General features: G+C 40.1%; 1 protein-coding gene across 1 annotated transcript in view; it reads left to right on the top strand.

The window, feature by feature from the left end:
• Positions 1 to 18,296, top strand: part of LOC138979900 (uncharacterized) — a 34,709-nt gene extending 16,413 nt beyond the window's left edge. The window contains exons 3-4 of the mRNA XM_070352668.1: positions 13,062 to 13,213; positions 16,402 to 18,296. Coding sequence (XP_070208769.1) covers positions 13,062 to 13,213; positions 16,402 to 16,630 — 381 coding nt within the window. The 3' untranslated portion in view covers positions 16,631 to 18,296. The remainder of the gene's footprint in view (positions 1 to 13,061; positions 13,214 to 16,401) is intronic.
• The last annotated feature ends 361 nt before the right edge of the window (positions 18,297 to 18,657 follow it).

Below are 18,657 nucleotides of genomic sequence, written 5' to 3'. Positions count from 1 at the left end.
CGCACCTTGATCTTACCTGACTCATTTACGGCACTTGGCAGTCTTTTGTCGGGCTTTTGTCGATCGCTTGTCCACTTGGATAATAAAATTACGGACATGCTCAGTCCCCCCCCCCCCTCCCCCCCCCTCCTCTAAACTTTGCCAAAATGGGTCCTCTTGAGACATCTCGCGTATGAGAACAAAAGAAAACCGAACGGGCAAATCATAATGGACAACACATGTTGGATTTCTTCTTAGGGTACGCTCACCAGTAAAAAAACATGCAGCCAATGTTTTCTCGAAAAGTTGTGTTTGTGTGTGTGTGCGCGTGCGAAAGTTTTTTAATGTACTGTTTCGTTGAGAGGATCGTGGGTAGTGTTTTTCCTCTTCATTTTAAAATGTTCATTACAGACATATAAGACAAAATAAAGAAAAAGAGAAAAATACAGCAAAAAACAAGTCGCGTAAGGCGAAAATACAACATTTAGTCAAGCTGTCGAACTCACAGAATGTCCATAGAGGGGGAATCGAGACGAGGGTCGTGGTGTATGTGTGTGTGTGTGTGTGTGTGGTGTGTGTGTGTGTGTGTTGTGTGTTTATGTATGTGTGTGTGCGTGTGTCTGTGTGTGTATGTGTGTGTCTGTGCGTGTGTGTGTGTAGAGCGATTCAGACTAAACTACTGGACCGATCTTTATGAAATTTTACATGAGAGTTCCTGGGAATGATATCCCCGGCCTTATTTTTCATTTTTTCGATTAATACCTTTGATGACGTTATATCCGGCTTTTTGTACAAGTTGAGGCGGCACTGTCACACCCTCATTTTTCAATCAAATTGATTGAAATTTTGGCCACGCAATCTTCGACAAAGGCCGGACTTCGGTATTGCATTTCAGCTCGGTGGCTTAAAAACTAATGAGTGAGTTTGGTCGTTAAAAATCAGAAACTTGTAATTGACATTATTTTTTTATCAAACGTTCCAAAAACAATTCCATCTTATTCTGCGTCATTATCTGATTCAAAAAACATATGAATATGTTATATTTGGATTAAAAACAAGCTCTGAAAATTAAAAATATAAAAATTATTATCAAAATCAAATTTCCGAAATCGATTTAAAAACAATTTCGTCTTATTCCTTGTCGGTTCCTGATTCAAAAAACATATAGATATGATATGTTTGGATTAAAAACACGCTCACGAAACGAAAAATATAATATATGTATTCTTAAACGGATTTTTGTTTTGATGTACATTTTTCATTCAATTTTCTTTTCATGTTTGCTTGCTCTTCATTTAAACTGTACAATAGCCGCCATTTATATGTATTTTTCTAGAAAACTGTAAACACCACTATAAGCATTATGCTTGTTGTTGTTTACTCTATATGCGTTTTTTATTTGTAAATAATGCACAAACGTTGAATGCAACAGTTTAAACCAAACGAAGAGAGGTACAGAAAAGCGTGCTATGCAGCACAGCGAAACCACTATGTACAGCGCTGAACAGGCTCGTCAGTTTCACTCCGTTTTGCACAAGCGGCGGACTACGGTCTTTGTGAAAAAATGCAGTGCGTTCAGTTTCATTCTGTGAGTTCGACTGAGCTTGACTAAATGTTGTATTTTCGCCTTACGCGACTTGTTGTTGTCCTCAGTTGCATGCAGGCTGCTTCAACCCTGAGTTGTTTTGCCTTTTTACATTTAGTCAAGTTTTGATTAAATGTTTTAACATAGAGGGGGAATCGAGACGAGGGTCGTGGTGTGTGTGAGTGTGTGTGTGTGTCTGTGCGTGTGTGTGTGTAGAGCGATTCAGACTAAACTTCTGGACTCCGATCTTTATGAAATTTTACATGAGAGTTCCTGGGAATGATATCCTCGGAAGTTTTTTTTCATTTTTTCAATAAATACCTTTGATGACGTCATATCCGGCTTTTTGTAAAAGTTGAGGCGGCACTGTCACACCCTCATTTTTCAATCAAATTGATTGAAATTTTGGCAAAGCAATCTTCGACAAAGGCCGGACTTTGGTATTGCATTTCAGCTTGATGGTTTAACAACTAATTAATGACTTTGGTCTTTAAAAATCGGAAACTTGTAATTAAAAAATTTTTTTTTATCAAACGATCCAAAAACAATTTCATCTTATTTTTCGTCATTTTCTGATTCCAAAAACGTATACATATGTTATATTTGGATTACAAACAAGCTCTAAACATTAAAAATATAAAAATTATGATTAAAATTAATTTTCCGAAATCGATCTAAAAACAATTTCATCTTATTCCCTGTCGATTCCTGATTCCAAAAACATATACATGTAGATATGATATGTTTGGATTAAAAATACGCTCAGAAAGTTAAAACGAAGAGGGGTACAGAAAAGCGTGCTATATGCAACAGAGCGCAACCACTTCCGCGCTAAACAGGGTCGTTAATTTCACCGACCCCCCGCGGGTTAGGGGGAGTCCCATATTGGTTGGGACGAGAAAGAATTTACCCGATGCTAACCAGCATGTCGTAAGAGGCGACTAACAGGTTCTGTTTCTCCTTTTACCCTTGTTAAGTGTTTCTTGTATAGAATATTATAGTCAATGTTTGTCAAGATTTTAGTCAAGCAGTATGTAAGAAATGTTACGGCCTTTGTACTGGAAACTTGCATTCTCCCAGTAAGGTCATATATTGTACTACGTTGCAAGCCCCTGGAGCAATATTTTGATTAGTGCTTTTGTGAACAAGAAACAATTAACAAGTGGCTCTATCACATCTCCCCCCTTTCCCCTATCCCATCTCCCCCCTTCCCCCGTCGCGATATAACCTTGAATGGTTGAAAACGACGTTAAACACCAAATAAAGAAAGAAAGAATTTCACCGCCCTTTGTACGAGCGGCGGACTACGGTCATTGGGAAAAAATGCAGTGCGTTCAGTTTCATTTTGTGAGTTCCACAGCTTGACTAAATGTAGTAATTTCGCCTTACGCGACTTGATCTTTTTCCCACACACTTTGAACACGTGCGAGTACCAGCAATAGAAAATTAACAAAACACCTTCCTCCCCCTCTTAGGTGAAATGAAAGCGGACGTTTTCAGCGTGCATTCCCTTGAATTGACTGAATGGTTAATCATGCTTCCGTGATCTTGGGAGTTGTGGTTTTTTTCTGTGACATTCACAAACATACAAATGACAGAGTCCGACTAAAGGCTTACTGGAATTTACTGTTGAGTAATAAGTGTGTCATCTTAGGACCATGCCAGTGCATGGGGGATATCTTGGATACAGGGCGGACAGGCTTGCAAGCAATATATAACTCTGACTGTTGACCGTCGTTGTAATTTCCCACTTTGTAGTTGTCAAGGTATTTTAACATGTGGGCTTTATATTTTATAAGCGTGTACAAGAGCATTGTTAGTAATAACGCGCGCTATTTTTAGTTAAAAAAGGGATCAACTTGGAATGTGCACCCGACATTCCAATTTGTTTTCCCCTTTCTAATAATGGGTGAATTTGTTTTATTATAACTGAATTGCTTACAACCGAAATACCTACATGCCGAAATAACTGAAATAAAAAAAATAAACAAACAGACGAATAGGGAAATGATACATCTTTCTTTCTTTATTTGGTGTTTAACGTCGTTTTCAACCATTCAAGGTTATATCTCGACGGGAAATGATACATAAATAAGTTCATAAATGAATGAGTTAATAAATGCGTTATGGCGAAATTTAGATAACAAATTAGGAACTTTAACATTAATTTCAAATTAACTAACCAAATAACAAGATCAATAGGTAAACTTAAACTTCTGCACATCTCCTACCCATCCCTCTTCTTTTATTCATCTTCTTTGGTTTAAGCGTGTTTATTCAAATTCTCATACACACGTTTCAAACAATAACAACATTGAGAACGTTAACAAGCAGATTGCTTATGGACACGTTCTTGAACTTATAATCAATACACATTCAGATAGCAAAACATGGCGAACAAGTGATAGCTTCAACACTTATCTTGATAATCTTTAATTATATTTTATACAAATAGGGTAAAGAGAGAGAGAGAGAGAGAGAGAGAGAGAGAGAGAGAGAGGGGGAGAGAGAGGGAGAGGGAGAGAGAGAGAGAGAGAGAGAGAGAGAGAGAGAGAGAGAGAGGGGGAGGGAGAGAATGCCTGGCTACATCAATTGCACAGTTAATATAATATCAGCCGAAGCGATTAGTTAACATAACATAGTCTTGTACAACAGAGAATATTTTCGTGTTCAAAGATATAGTTAAATCAGTATTTCCAAACAAGAGTGTTTTGCAGTCCAGAACGTGTGTTGGCAGACTATTGAATAAAATGGTTCTATGTTCTTTAAATTTTGGACAGTGTAATAAGAAATGTTCAGAATCTTCCGGGCATGCTCCACACGTACATTCTAGATTATCAGAGAGGTGTCGGTTAACTAAGTCTTGTTGCAAATCGCTCATGTTTAATCTCAACCTGCTGTGAAGTACCTGTCCCTGGCGGTTGCCTAAATAATAATACGGTGGAACAACAACATCTCCATCGGTCAAATACCTTTTAAATTCACCAACTGACTGCGTTTGTTGTATATTTTCTGGAAGATTATTCCACAAAGCTGTCGTTGAAGGAAAAAATGAAGATTTATATAACTCACTTCTGCACAATGGAAACTTACGTTCAAGAGGGCGTCGTCTGTGGTAAGGATTTACATCGGAAACCAGGACCGGCAGTTTGGAATATAAATATTCTGGGGTTAAACGATTTACAATTTTATAATACAGCAAAAGTTTATGACGACGTCGCCTTTCTTTCAGGGGCACAAAACCCGATTCGTTATACAGTTTTTGGTGGCTTGTGCCACGTACTGCACCTACAATGATTCGGATTGCATCGAGATGCAATGTCTCCAACTCGTCTGCCAAACACTGTGTACAGTTATCCCAGATAACGTCCGCATAATCAAACAATGGTAACATAAAGGATTTATATATAACTTCAAGTGATTTTCTGTTTAAACGATGCTTGAATAAACCAAAACACGCAATTGACTTTCTACATTTAGCAATTAGACTTTTTATGTGGGAATCCCATTTACAATTACCTTGTAGAATGACGCCAAGGTGCTTGTGATTTTCAACATCAACTAAGTGTGCATCTTCGAAATACAATGGTGGAAGTAAAACATTTTGTTGCCTACAAATGTCCAACAATTCTGTCTTTTGACAATTAAAAGTGACTTTCCATTTATAAGCCCATGTGCGAATTTTATCCAAATCAGAATTCAAAATCTCTGCTCGTACATCATCGTTATCTAAACTTAAGTACATACTCGTATCGTCTGCAAAGAGTTTCAACACTGATTCAAGACCAACACCAATATCGTTAATATAAATGAGAAATAAAAGAGGTCCTAAGACAGAACCCTGAGGGACACCAGCAGAAGGGGTAGCATAACTTGATTTGGTTCCTTTCAATACTACTGCTTGTCTGCGATCGCTCAAGTAATGTTCAAACCAAACAAGCAAGGGACCTCTTATACCTATCGCCTCAAGCTTGTGGAGCAGACCGCGATGCCAGACTTTATCAAAAGCTTTGGATACATCAAAAAATATTGCCTGTGACATAATGTTTTTATCAAGTGCAACACAAAAATCATCATATATACTCAATAGTTGATAAACAGTCGAATCACCAGCAATAAAACCAGATTGGCAGTGTGTAATCAAATCATAATTTTTCAAATAACCAAACACACGGATTTGTATACATTTTTCAAGCACCTTCCCAATACAACTCAGCAAAGAGATTGGACGGTAGTTGGAACAAGCACTCCTATCGCCTTTCTTAAAAATGGGCGTAATGTGAGCAGTTTTCCAGACAACTGGAAAAACACCCTCAGACAAGGATCTGTTAAAGAGAACTGTAAGCGGTGGAACGATAACAGGTAATCCATCTACAAGCAATTTATTATGTATTCCGTCAGGGCCCACGGCCTTGGATAAATTTAAATTCCTTAACACTTGGACAACTTCAGCTTCTGTTAATTCAAAAGTCGATAAAGATGTATTACACCAATTTGCCTCGGGCAGGGGATCGTCTGGATTTTCAACTTTAGACTGGCTTTCAAAATAATTATTAAACAAAATCGTTTTTTCACAAATGTTATCAATAATTTTTCCATTATCTTCTAGCGGTGGAATTTCGTTACATGCAACACCTTTTTTCTTCAAGAAGGAATTAACAAGTTGCCACCAATTTTTGCTTCCGAAGTTCTGTTTACAATTTATCCTCTCATCAAGTTCTAGAAAATAATCTCTTTTTCTTTTACGAATTTCATCTGTATACTGATTTCTAGTCAGGCGGAATAATGCCCACTGCTCAGGTGTATTTAAGCGCTTAGCAACTTGATGTATACAATTTTTTGCGTTTCGTAATTGTAAAATATGTTCAGTCATCCATGGGGCATCATCTTCACGTACTGTTATTATCTTAACAGGCATACATGTTTTTGCAACACGGAATAAATGTTCAGAAAACAAGGCAGCAGCTTCGTCAACGGACGCATTTAAAACTGTGTTCAAAAGATCAATTTTGTTCAATTCAAACAAAAATGTATCAACATCTAACTTGGCATAATTATATATAGTCCTTTTGAACTGACCTTTTTTTAGTCTCTGTGACGTTAATTTTACACATGGCACAGAATGGTCACTACAAATGGGGGGTAACACTACAACTTCACTGATTAAGTTTATACTCGTGGTCAGGATCAGATCGATGCATGAGGATTTAGTTTCTGTAATACGTGTGGGTTCAGTAACGAGCTGGTGCAGATTGTTTTTTTGTATTAAATTAAGAAAGTGGGGAGATGGATTATTCAAAAAGTCTTCGTTAAAGTCTCCAAGAATTAGAAATTTATGTGGTGTTCTCATTACTTGCTTTACAGATTCGTCAACCAAGTGCCAATAATCAATCCGAGAGTCTGGTGGTCGGTAAAATGAACCAACCAGCACAGTTTCTTGCAATAATTTAGTTTCTACCCAGACTGCTTCAAGGCCTGGAATTAACAAATCAGGCCTTGGTTTGCAAATAAAATCGTTTTTCACATAAACAGCTACCCCTCCATATCCATCTGGCCTATCAAGACGCACTGGGGGATGAAATCCTTTGAGGCATAAACTGTCGTTTGATATCGAGTCACACAACCAAGTTTCTGACAAAGTCACAATATCGTGCTCTTTAATTTCACATTGTAAAATATCATCTTCTTTCCCTCCTTCCTTCCTTTACTGTCTTTCTTTATAATCATTATGCAACGTTCATTACGTTATTAATAGATTTGGTTTATTGAGACAAATTTTTCACCCGTTACCGCCTTATGTTGTACTGTCATGCAGGAACACCACTATAAGCTTCTAGCTTGTTGCTGTTTCTGTGAACTTTGTATACATGTCATGATTGTAACCTTTGTTAAAATAAACTTATGTTTAAACCAATAGGTAAAGTGTTTTGTATGGGGGATGTAACAAAATGAGGAACTTGAAAACCACCATGTAGGTGTCCGACATTTGCTGGTGTCTTGTTTGCAATGATTTCAATTTGGTTCCAACATTTTGTTGTCGTCGTCGTCGCTCTTGCTGTCTTTGTTGTAGTTGTTGTTATTTGGGGGTTAAACGGGAAAAGGGGCAGAAATATGTTGGACTATTGAACGATCGTTTTCACACTAGGTGTCGGACTTCAAGTACAACGCGGGGTAAAAGTACTTAATGGAAATCCATGAGCTATGAGTTTAATAGATAATCGTTATTTCGAGCAATTTCCATGTCTGAACATCCCACGGATATCCGCGTGCCACCCATCATTTCCTTTTACACGACAAAGTCGTGTCGTAACAATTCCCTTCCACCCTCTTCCTACCCCTCCCTATACACTTGATAGTCCTCAACTTCGACCTACGGCGATATGGGGATAATTGAGACAGCACTCTAAGTAGCTTTTCAGGTTACTGAAAGACTTTGATTTTGATCACAAGTTTTGGAAACTGTGAGCCCTTTCATCCTCAGGGAGACAGACGGACACCGCTCCTGTGTACAACGTGGGATTTTGAGCGGGTCAAAGTTGAATCAAACTTGCCACATTCATTTCTTGCCTCATGATTAGCATGCATCGTTCACTGCTTATTGTTGTTGTTGTTTAGAAATCAGTGCGCGCGCGCGCAAGTTTGTATGAATGTGTTCGTGCGTGAGTGTGTGAGTGTGAGTGTGTGTGTGTGTGTGGTGTCTGTGTGTGTGTGTGTGTGTGGTGTCAGTGTGTGTGTGTGTGGTGTGTTTGTTTGAGTGCGTGCCTGTGTGTGTGTTTGTGTGTGTGTGTGTGTGTGTGTGTGTCATAGTGTCAGTTATTCTTTCTTTTGTCCCAAATCCTTGCTTTCCAGAAACCTGTGATGTCACTCAAAGAAAATTTCTTCCAAAACTTGGTTGTCCAACTTTTGTCCGAGAGATGAGGTCGGAACGGTGGTATGAGAAGAATTCAGAACTTTACACCTTGATGTCATCTGACTGATTGGCTAATTACACACTTGACTGTCTTTTGTCGACCTGGATCATAAAATTGCCGACCATGTTGATTTACCCACCCCCTTATGAACGTGAGTCTACTTGAGACATCAGCGTAGCCAACACACACCAAACCCAAAGTCTGACCATAACAAGTTTTCATTATTTTATGCCTGTCATCCCACCCTTTTACCCCACCCCCTCCGCCCCCACCGCTTACCCCTTCTCAGTTCACAGTTAATTGTCTGCAGCCTCAACCCCCCCCGTGGGTAATAAATCACTCGATCGACTATCGTCGCCTGCTTCTGATGACCGCTCTAAATAATTTGTCAGATAGCAGTGTGCAAAAGACACCGTTGAGTGTACATGTATTACCTTTCCTATATGCTTAGGACACGTGCCTTTTCAAGTCATTGTCAATTACAAAATGTAGGTCTTACAACACAGCCACTGATTTTCAGGTGACGGTATCAATGCCGGGTCCCTGCTCTGCGAAAAAAAAAGTGTTTGCATTAATCGGAAGAAACATACTGCATAAGCGTAATTTATGCAGAGGTATGATGTTCTTAAGTTGTGAGATTTTTTAATGATCAGTGCTTACTAAATTCATTGATTAGATTGATTTTATATAATGAAGTTAGAATTCTGCTGCTCTGATTAGTGAAAATCATGGCTTTGTAGACTTATAATATATCTGCGTAATTGATTTCAGCTCTTAGAAATCAAAAGTATAAAAAATTGTATTGTGTCTCCTCTTGTCGTTAAATAATCACAACAACTGTAAAACAAATTTGCTTTGATAAAGCTCCCGGTTTTCTCTCAGAATTTTGCTCATTTTTGTTTTGTTTACATGCCCCAGACACAAAAACTACAAAACGATTCATAAAAGTTCCGTTCCATGCATTCTGTCTCCTCTCAATCTAAGATCCCCTCCCCCCCCCTCCCCCCATAGACCCTCCCCCCAAAGTTTTCCGCGAGCCTCTTCGACTTTTCCCAACGAAGCGTACAGGAGCGGGGCAATCAGGAGCCTTTGCAATTTTATGACCCGTCTGAAAGAAGTGATTGACTGGACACTGTCAAGTGCTCTTAAAGAAGCGATCAGATACGTGAGAATCACAGTGTGACATTTGACAAGAGGTTGACGGAAGTCTGGCAACCAGCTGATGTTAGAGGGAAAAATAACTCACTGAAAAAGTGAGATCGCACGTGTCGGACAGATGAAGGTTAGAAAACAAGTCGCGTAAGGCGAAAATACAACATTTAGTCAAGCTCAGTCGAACTCACAGAATGAAACTGAACGCAATGCATTTTTTCACAATGACCGTAGTCCGCCGCTTGTGCAAAACGGAGTGAAACTGACGAGCCTGTTCAGCGCTGTAGTGGTTTCGCTGTGCTGCATAGCACGCTTTTCTGTACCTCTCTTCGTTTTAACTTTCTGAGCGTGTTTTTAATCCAAACATATCATATCTATATGTTTTTGGAATCAGGAAACAAAGTTTGATTGTAATGATTGCTTCCATTTTCTGTGCACCTTCCACCTCTACAACATGCATACACTTGATAGTCTTCAACTTCGACCTACGGCGATCGGTGGATAATTGAGACAGTACTAGCTCCGAGGAGCTTTCCAGGTTACCGAAAGACTTTGATTTTGATAACAATGTTGAAAAGACTGTGAGCCCTTTTATCCTCAAGGAGAGAGACGGACACCGGCCCCTATAATGGGCTTTAATTGGAGCGTGTCAAAGTTCATTGCATCCTGATCAGCATATGAAACGTTTATCGCTTATTGTAGTTGTGTATAACTCATAGTAGTGGGAATAAGGTGACGCGCTAGTGTGAGTTTGTGTGTGAGTGTGTGTGATTCGTATATATATATATATATATATATATATATATATATATATATATATATATAGCAGTAACGGATGTTATTTGTGTTTGGACAATTACAAACATTTAATTCTTGTACACAGATTAAAGACAGTTTCCCTTCCAGGTCAAATGTCTTAATGATGCAAATACAAATAAAATACCCCCAAACTGTTCTGAAACGATCAATTTTCGTTTGAAATACTTCATTTCTTATGGAAGGAAGACACACTGGCACACAGTCTTTTGTTGTCTTGGCTTGCGGCCTAAATCTGACACAACAAGGCTCGAAGAAGGGACATAATGCTTCATTTCATATATTAAAAAGAAATACATGTAGTGTCAACACTCAGTTGGCAGTAGGCCAGAGACATAGTAGGCAGTGGAAAGTTACTAAAAAGTGACCTAAGTTGAAAAGATGTGTATTTCTACTCCAGACATTATGGAGGCTCTGGTGTCACTAATATCAATGTGCTGTCTTTGCTTTGTTTAGCGACCAGCATCAAAGAGGCGCATAGAGGACTGCCTGGGAGAAGAGGACCACCAGGACAAAGAATGAAATCGATTGAATATGCTGTGCTGTTGCCCTGCAAAGCTGCGTGCATTTTTAGTTTCTCCGCAACATAATATGCATGTTTTTGTTATGAAATAAAATTGTTGATCGTATCTTGAGTTTATGGTGTTACATGTAATAGTCCTTATGATCTGTGACTGAGTGTGAAAGTTGGTGTGTGTGCGTGTATACATTTACCAAAACCTACATTCACTCTCAACGTTGCATTCACGTCGAAATCAAACCAAACCACAACCACAACCAAAAATTCACGTTGTGTCGACGTGTAATTCACGTCAATTTTATCAGGAAAAATGCACCAAAACACAACTTTTACGTTGTGTCAACGTAGAATTCACGTAATTTTTGATCTAAATTTTGACCTAAAATTTACGTTCCATTCACGTGGACATTACGTAAAAATGCAACGCAATTTCAACCAAACCACAACCACAACCAAAAATTCACGTTGTGACAACGTAAAATTCACGTAATGTTTTTACGAACGATCCACCTCCACCAATAATTCACGTTGCATTCACGTTGGTGTCACGTAAAATGCAACGTTGTTTTCCAACGTTATTCCCACGTGATTTCGTCCATACAAATCTACGTAAAAAAACGTTGAAACGCAACGTAAACCCAACGTAACCCAACGTGAATATAACGTGAATACAACGTAAAATTGTTTGCTGGGTGTGCTGCGACTTCTGTCTTGTGTGTGGCGCACGTTATATGTCAAAGCAGCACCGCCCTGATATGGCCCTTCGTGGTCGGCTGGGCGTTAAGCAAACAAATAAACACAGTTCAGTGAATGAATGGTTTCAAGGCAAGAACAATCGGAATCGAAAACGTGTAGGGTTTAGAACGTCCGTACCATATATAAGACTTATTACCAGCCTGCCTCATGCGTGCAGACTCAGTGCAACGTGACGAGCAATTTTTGTTTTTGGAATGCTGCAGTGGTTCGATTGCCCTAGCCTAGCAGACGACATAAACCCCGCTCAGCAAACTAACATGTTGGGCAAATGTGAACAAAAAAACGATGGGGATATAATACGTGTAGGGTTCAGAGCATTCTTACCGTTCATATTTAGTACCAGACTCCCCGATGAGTGAAGATACCACACGAGAAACATGCCACATTTATTTTGAAAATGTGCTAACCGTCGACCTTGGGGGTTAGCCAATTCAAGGGGAGTCACTCTGCACAGTCAATCCGTCGAAGCTCGATGAAGGTTTCGAATCGCAAATAACTAAGAACACAGTCCTTTCTCTGAGTTCAAATGAGGTCTCTCTGAAAGATCATCACTGTTTAGCTTAACGCTACACTGGAATTTACCAACAGAAATTAAAACAAGAGTTTGCGTGTGATGAAAGCACGACACACTTGAGACACCCCACACAAAAGTAGATCTTCTACGACCTGACCACAGTTATGCCTATTCAAATGCGCGTAGCAAAATGTGCGTGTTGTATCTTCTTTTTTCTCTGGCGATACCAAAAATATCGTTATTGAAACAATCTCAGTGCACTAAGGGATTTATAGAGCAAATCTCGAAAATAATTATTGAACTCAGCGCTATGCGCTTCGTTCAATAATGAATTTTCTTGATTTGCTCTATAAATCCCTTAGTGAAGTGGGATGTCTCAATAACTTAAATAATAATAATAATAATAATAATAATAATAACGATAATTGTCAGTTAGTACTGGTGTCACATGACTAATTAAAACAGTTGATTGGCTAATGGTAATGCGCTTAAAACTGTTAGCGCACTCTTGGAGTGCGATAACACTCCCCGAGAGCGTATTCATGCGCCTGTGCCCCTTCTTTTGATTTGAGAAGATTCTTCTCATCCTCCATGTTGTAATGACATGTAGCTTATCGTCTCCGGATTAACCAAAGACGTCTGCGCCAAAACATTTCCATAGTGATCATCCTCCTCCTCCTCCTCCTCCTCCTCCCCCTCCTCTTCTTCCTCCTCCTCCTCCTCCTCCTCCTCCTCCTCCTCATCATCATCATCATCATTATTATCATTAACATTATCATCACCTCCATCACTATCATCGTTATAACTAAGTATCATTCCATCCTCCAGGTGCCGAAGCTACCAGGCAACGTGACCATGTGGAAGTGGGACTGGCTGGGGATGTCGTCTCTTAAAGCTGAAGGGACGGTCAAGCGAGCCATGAACATCATGCACAACGGTCTGGCCATCCTGCAGCAAGGCCGAGTGCTGGTCACTGACAGGTACACTAGGGCCGACAAGGCACAATAAAGTCAAGGATGTTCCCCCCCCCCCCCCCCGGGGTATTTTGATATATTTATTATACACTGGGCACAAAAAGGATTTATGTCCAGGGTTATGGCTCGCATGTTCTGCGCCAGTCACACATACACGACACACGGCCCGCGCATTGAAAATGAATTAAAAATGGAAAATAAGATGAGTGCGTCGTTGTGCAAAACAAGACGAGTGCGTCGTTGTGCGCCCAACTTTTGTCGCGGTTTGGTCACACATATATATATTTTTTTTTAATTTGGTTTTTACATTGTTAGGACAATAAGGAATCTTACGTCTGACGTGTTATGTGTATCTCAGACTGCATAATCAGTATTGGAAATAAATATTGACTGAAACAATGGAAGATATTCTAAGCTAAGTTCCTTATTTGTACCATAAGTGTTTATTTGTCGGTCCGATTTAAAGACCTTTGGGTTCAAAGTACCGTGATATAAAGGCCGTGAAAGGTGAATGCTCGCCTAATAGGCTACTGAGCTTTACTGGCCGATGTGAATGCGTTATATATTGTGTGTAAAAAATGTCTGTTTGTCTGTCTGTCTGTAAAAAATTTCATTTCAAACGGCAGAAATTAATATGTAAGCGCCTAGGGCTATATCTAGATTAGGCGCATAAAAATGATCACAATAATAATAATAATAATAATATACATTTCTTGTTTTGTCTTAAATTAAACGGTCCAATAACTTAGAATTTTTGTTTCTTGATTCAGACTGCACGGCCATACACTGTCCTTTGTACTCAAAGCACGGACAGCAAAGAATCTAATGTCTTACTTGTATACTTATGTCAAGATTTCACGGTCATATCGTGTCTGTTGTTTGTATGGCATGGACTACAAAGAATTTGATTTCTTACGTGTAGTGTCTCCTTGCAGGCTACACGGTCACATCCTGTCCTTTGTAAACATTGTATAGACAACAACGTATCTTATTTCTTACGTGCAATGTCTCCTTTCAGGCTACACGGCCACAACCCGTCCTTTGTAAACATTGCATGGACAACAACGTATCTTATTTCTTACGTGCAATGTCTCCTTTGAGGCTACACGGCCACATCCTGTCCTTTGTAAACATTGTATAGACAACACAGTATCTTATTTATAACGCTTAACGTGTAGTGTCTCCTTGCAGGCTACACGGCCACATCCTGTCCTTTGTAAACATTGTATAGACAACACAGTATCTTATTTATAACGCTTAACGTGTAGTGTCTCCTTGCAGGCTACACGGCCACATCCTGTCCTTTGTAAACATTGCATGGACAACACAGTATCTTATTTATAACGCTTAACGTGTAGTGTCTCCTTTGAGGCTACACGGTCACATCCCGTCCTTTGTAAACATTGTATGGACAACAAAGTATCTTATTTCTAACGTGTAGTGTCTCCTTGCAGGCTACACGGCCACATCCTGTCCTTTGTAAACATTGCATGGACAACAACGTATCTTATTTCTTACGTGCAATGTCTCCTTTGAGGCTACACGGTCACAACCCGTCCTTTGTAAACATTGTATGGACAACAAAGTATCTTATTTCTAACGTGTAGTGTCTCCTTTCAGGCTACACGGCCACAACCCGTCCTTTGTAAACATTGTATGGACAACAAAGAATCTTATTTCTAACGTGTAGTGTGTCCTGTTAACCCGTGATTTGTAAAAATGTAAAAATTGTTACAAATCACGGGGCGCGCCCCGCGATTTGTAAAAACATTTTCACAAATCGCGGGGCGCGCCTCGCGATTTGTAACAATTTTGTACAAATCGCGGGGCACGCCCCGTGATTTGTAACAATTTTTACAAATCACGTTTTTGCGCCCGATATTTTCTTGTCATCTCCAAAGTCAAGGGACAAAAACGAAATCCCTTGACTTTTGGGGTAGCGCGACTCCGTTAATTTTAAGATTTTTTTTTTTTTTTCATTACTAGGATGTCCCATCGTTGGGAAATTCCGGTCGCTTCCTCCCAGTGGAAAGCTAGCAGTGACAGAGTCGCACTACCCCAAAGTCAAGGGATCTATTAGTCCCGTTTCGCCGTTATCCCAATTTGCCCCCATCGCATTTTGGCAACATTTCTCAGGCCAAGTGTCATTTTAACACCATATCATGTCCCATTAGCTCCACATCCCATTTTGGCGCAATCCCGTTTCGCCGTTAGCCCATTTTACCCCCATCCCATTTTTGCGACATTTTACAGGCCAAGTGTCATGTTACCACCATGTCATGTACCATTAGCTCCACATCCCATTTTGGCGCAATCCCGTTTCGCCGTTAGCCCATTTTGCCCCCATCCCATTTTCGCGACATTTCACAGGCCAAGTGTCATTTTACCACCGTGTCATACCACTAGCGCCACATTCCATTTTGTCGCCATGCCGTTTTGCCGTCATCCCATTTCGCCGCCATCCCTATTTCGCGACATTTTGGATTGTGGCAAAATTGGGATTTGGCGAAAACGGAATGTCTTCCTAGTTGAATAACGCAGTATAGTAGTATAGTGAGGCTTGGCAAGAAAAATAAATAAAAAATGGGATGGCGGCCAAATGGGATGGTGTCAAAATGGGATGTCGCGCAATTGTTATGACACGGTAGTAAAATGACGCTTGGCTTGTGAAATGTCGCGACAATGGGATGGGGGCGAAATGGAATGCGGTGAAACGGCATGGCGGCCAAATGGGATATGGTGTCAAAATGGGATGTCGCGCTATTGTTATGACATGTTAGTAAAATGACGTTTGGCTTGTAAAATGTCGCGAAAATGGGATGTGGCAAAAAATGGGACGGCGGCAAAATGGGATTGCACCAAAATGGGATGTGGAACTAAGCTCAGCGTAGAGGCTCTAAACAAGAAAAATAATAATAATAAAAGGCATGCATTACTTTGTGGAATGCGATATTTTTCCATTTTTACATTTTTACAAATCGCGGTTTTAGGTTCGACGTGATTTGTAAAATATTTTTACATTTTTACAAATCACGGGTGAACATGTCCTTTCAGGCTACACGGCCACAACCCGTCCTTTGTAAACATTGTATGGACAACAAAGAATCTTATTTCTAACGTGTAGTGTGTCCTTTCGGGCTACATTGCATGGACAACAAAGAATCTTATTTATAACGTGTAGTGTCTCCTTTCAGGCTACACGGTCACATCCTGTCCGTCCTGCTGGACATTCCGCACGTGCTACTGGACAACTGCCACCAGAAACTCTCCTCCTTTCACAACACGTGGACACGGGGTCTCAAGAACTGCCGCCTGGCGGACAACGCCGAGGACGCCTCTCGCTACGTCATGGAACTCTTGGATGAGTACGGGGACTCCCTGCCCCCGCGGCTGACTGCTGCTGACATCAAGGAAAAGCTGTAGGGCACTCCCACAATACTCCCTTTAAGCTGTTGTGGTGTGAAACTGTAGGAGGAGTGTGAAGACAGTATGGTGTGTGTAACGAACGCATAAGGAGGGGTGTCTCGACATAGGAACACAGTGCCGTAACGAGACTGTGTTTGAAAATCTGGCTTGTCTTCACACAATCAGGCACTCACAAATACACTCGCGCTGACACACACACACACACACACACACACACACACACGTACACACACACACATACACACACACACACAGACACACACACACACGCATGCACACACACTGATACGAACACACACGCACACACATAAACACACACACACACACACACATTCAAACACACGCACAGACACACACACACATAATCAAGGAATAGTTATTTGTTTCATGTTACTTCACATTTTCTTTTAATTTATTACTTTTGCATTGGAATTAGGATGAAAGATGTGGAACCACAAACCATGAAAGTCGGGGTTCATAGCATTGGGTTCCCTCCCATAAAGCCCCGTTCCCTCTCACAAGAGGTTTTCAGAACGATTGAAGGTTTGTTGAGCACCAGTACCGCAATATGGAATGAATAATCTCCTGAACTAATTGTTCAATTCTGTGAAACGTTTTGTGTGGTTTTGTCTCGACAAAATAAGAAATCGATCTACTGTTAATACATTTTCTGGGGTCTTTTAACAAGGATTTTTATGAATTAAAAATACACTCAAATAAAAAAAAACTTTTCTAGAATCACATCTTTCATTGTGTGCCACCTCTGCCCTTAACTGCGTCTACAAGTATGAAGATTCAAGTAACACACAGTAACACACTTTCAGTTTCAGTAATGTGATACAAGAGATGGACATCATGAACGAAGGGAGAAAACTCACGTTTGTGACCCTCCACCACGAAATGAGTCGCATGTCACCTCGCGCGGTTCTGCGCTAGGCCATAGACCAAATAGCCTGGACCGCCAAGTCGTCACGTGACCCTTCGAGGTTACGACGCTCGACTTTCAGGGGCGCTTAGCGTCCGGTTTGAAAGCAGACAGGGAAAAGAAAGCACGCTCCAGTTATTTGTGACAATGGGAGGTGACAATGAACTGGATTTTCCAAAACTCCAAACTAAACTTTAACAAAACTCATCGAAAAACATGTTCCATATGCACTTTAGCTGAGTTTATTTTAGCATTTTCAGAACTTACCTCGGCAACTTCGTCCATGTTTACAATCGACACCGGATATGACATCCCCCTGATTTCTGAAAGGCCATGTAAGCGTAGGTTTCTAAATGCGAGAGGCCGCTACCTAGTAATAGAGAGAAAGAGCGGAGAGAGCGCTAGTTGGCGGTCCAGGATAAATGGTCTATGGCTAGGCTTAATATAAGTCCGGGGAGTGTCTGGTAACAGTATGAGGGTCAACTTAGTCACAGGCTTATAACTCAAACAGGTTTCGCTCTTTTCTAAAACGGGTTTCACCACTGGATAGAGCATAAAAAACTCTTTAGGAAAATGTAAAAAATATGAAAATCATGCAAAGGTGACATGCGACTCATACCGTCGTGGAGGGTCACATTTGGTCCAGCACATTCTGTGGTCAATTTGTTTTTTGTTTTTTGGGTTTTGTACTTAACTGTCTGGGACATACACCGTAATGTACATTAACCGTGTGTGTGTGTGTGTCAGTGTGTGTGTGCATGCTTGTGTCTGTGAGTATGTGTGTTTGTGTGTGCGTGCGTGCGTGTGTGAGTGTGTGTGTGTGTGTGTGTGTGTGTGTGTGTGTGTGTGTGTGTGTGTGTGTGTGTGTGTTTTGACGTTTTCAAATGGAGGAAATGTTTATATTGTGTTGGGGTTTTTTACGTTAATTTCTATACATGTAACATTGATTAGACTCTTTATTTGTATTGTAAAGGCGTAGAAAAATGCATATGATGTGAGTATTGTTCCGTTATATTATATTATATTTTTAAATTGTATATTCATTGTAAATCGATATTAATCAATCAATCAATATCAATCAATATGAGGCTTATATCGC

The sequence above is a fragment of the Littorina saxatilis genome, linkage group LG11 (assembly GCF_037325665.1).
Source record: "Littorina saxatilis isolate snail1 linkage group LG11, US_GU_Lsax_2.0, whole genome shotgun sequence".
NCBI lineage: Eukaryota > Metazoa > Mollusca > Gastropoda > Littorinimorpha > Littorinidae > Littorina > Littorina saxatilis.
This window is presented reverse-complemented; position numbering and strand designations above follow the sequence as displayed.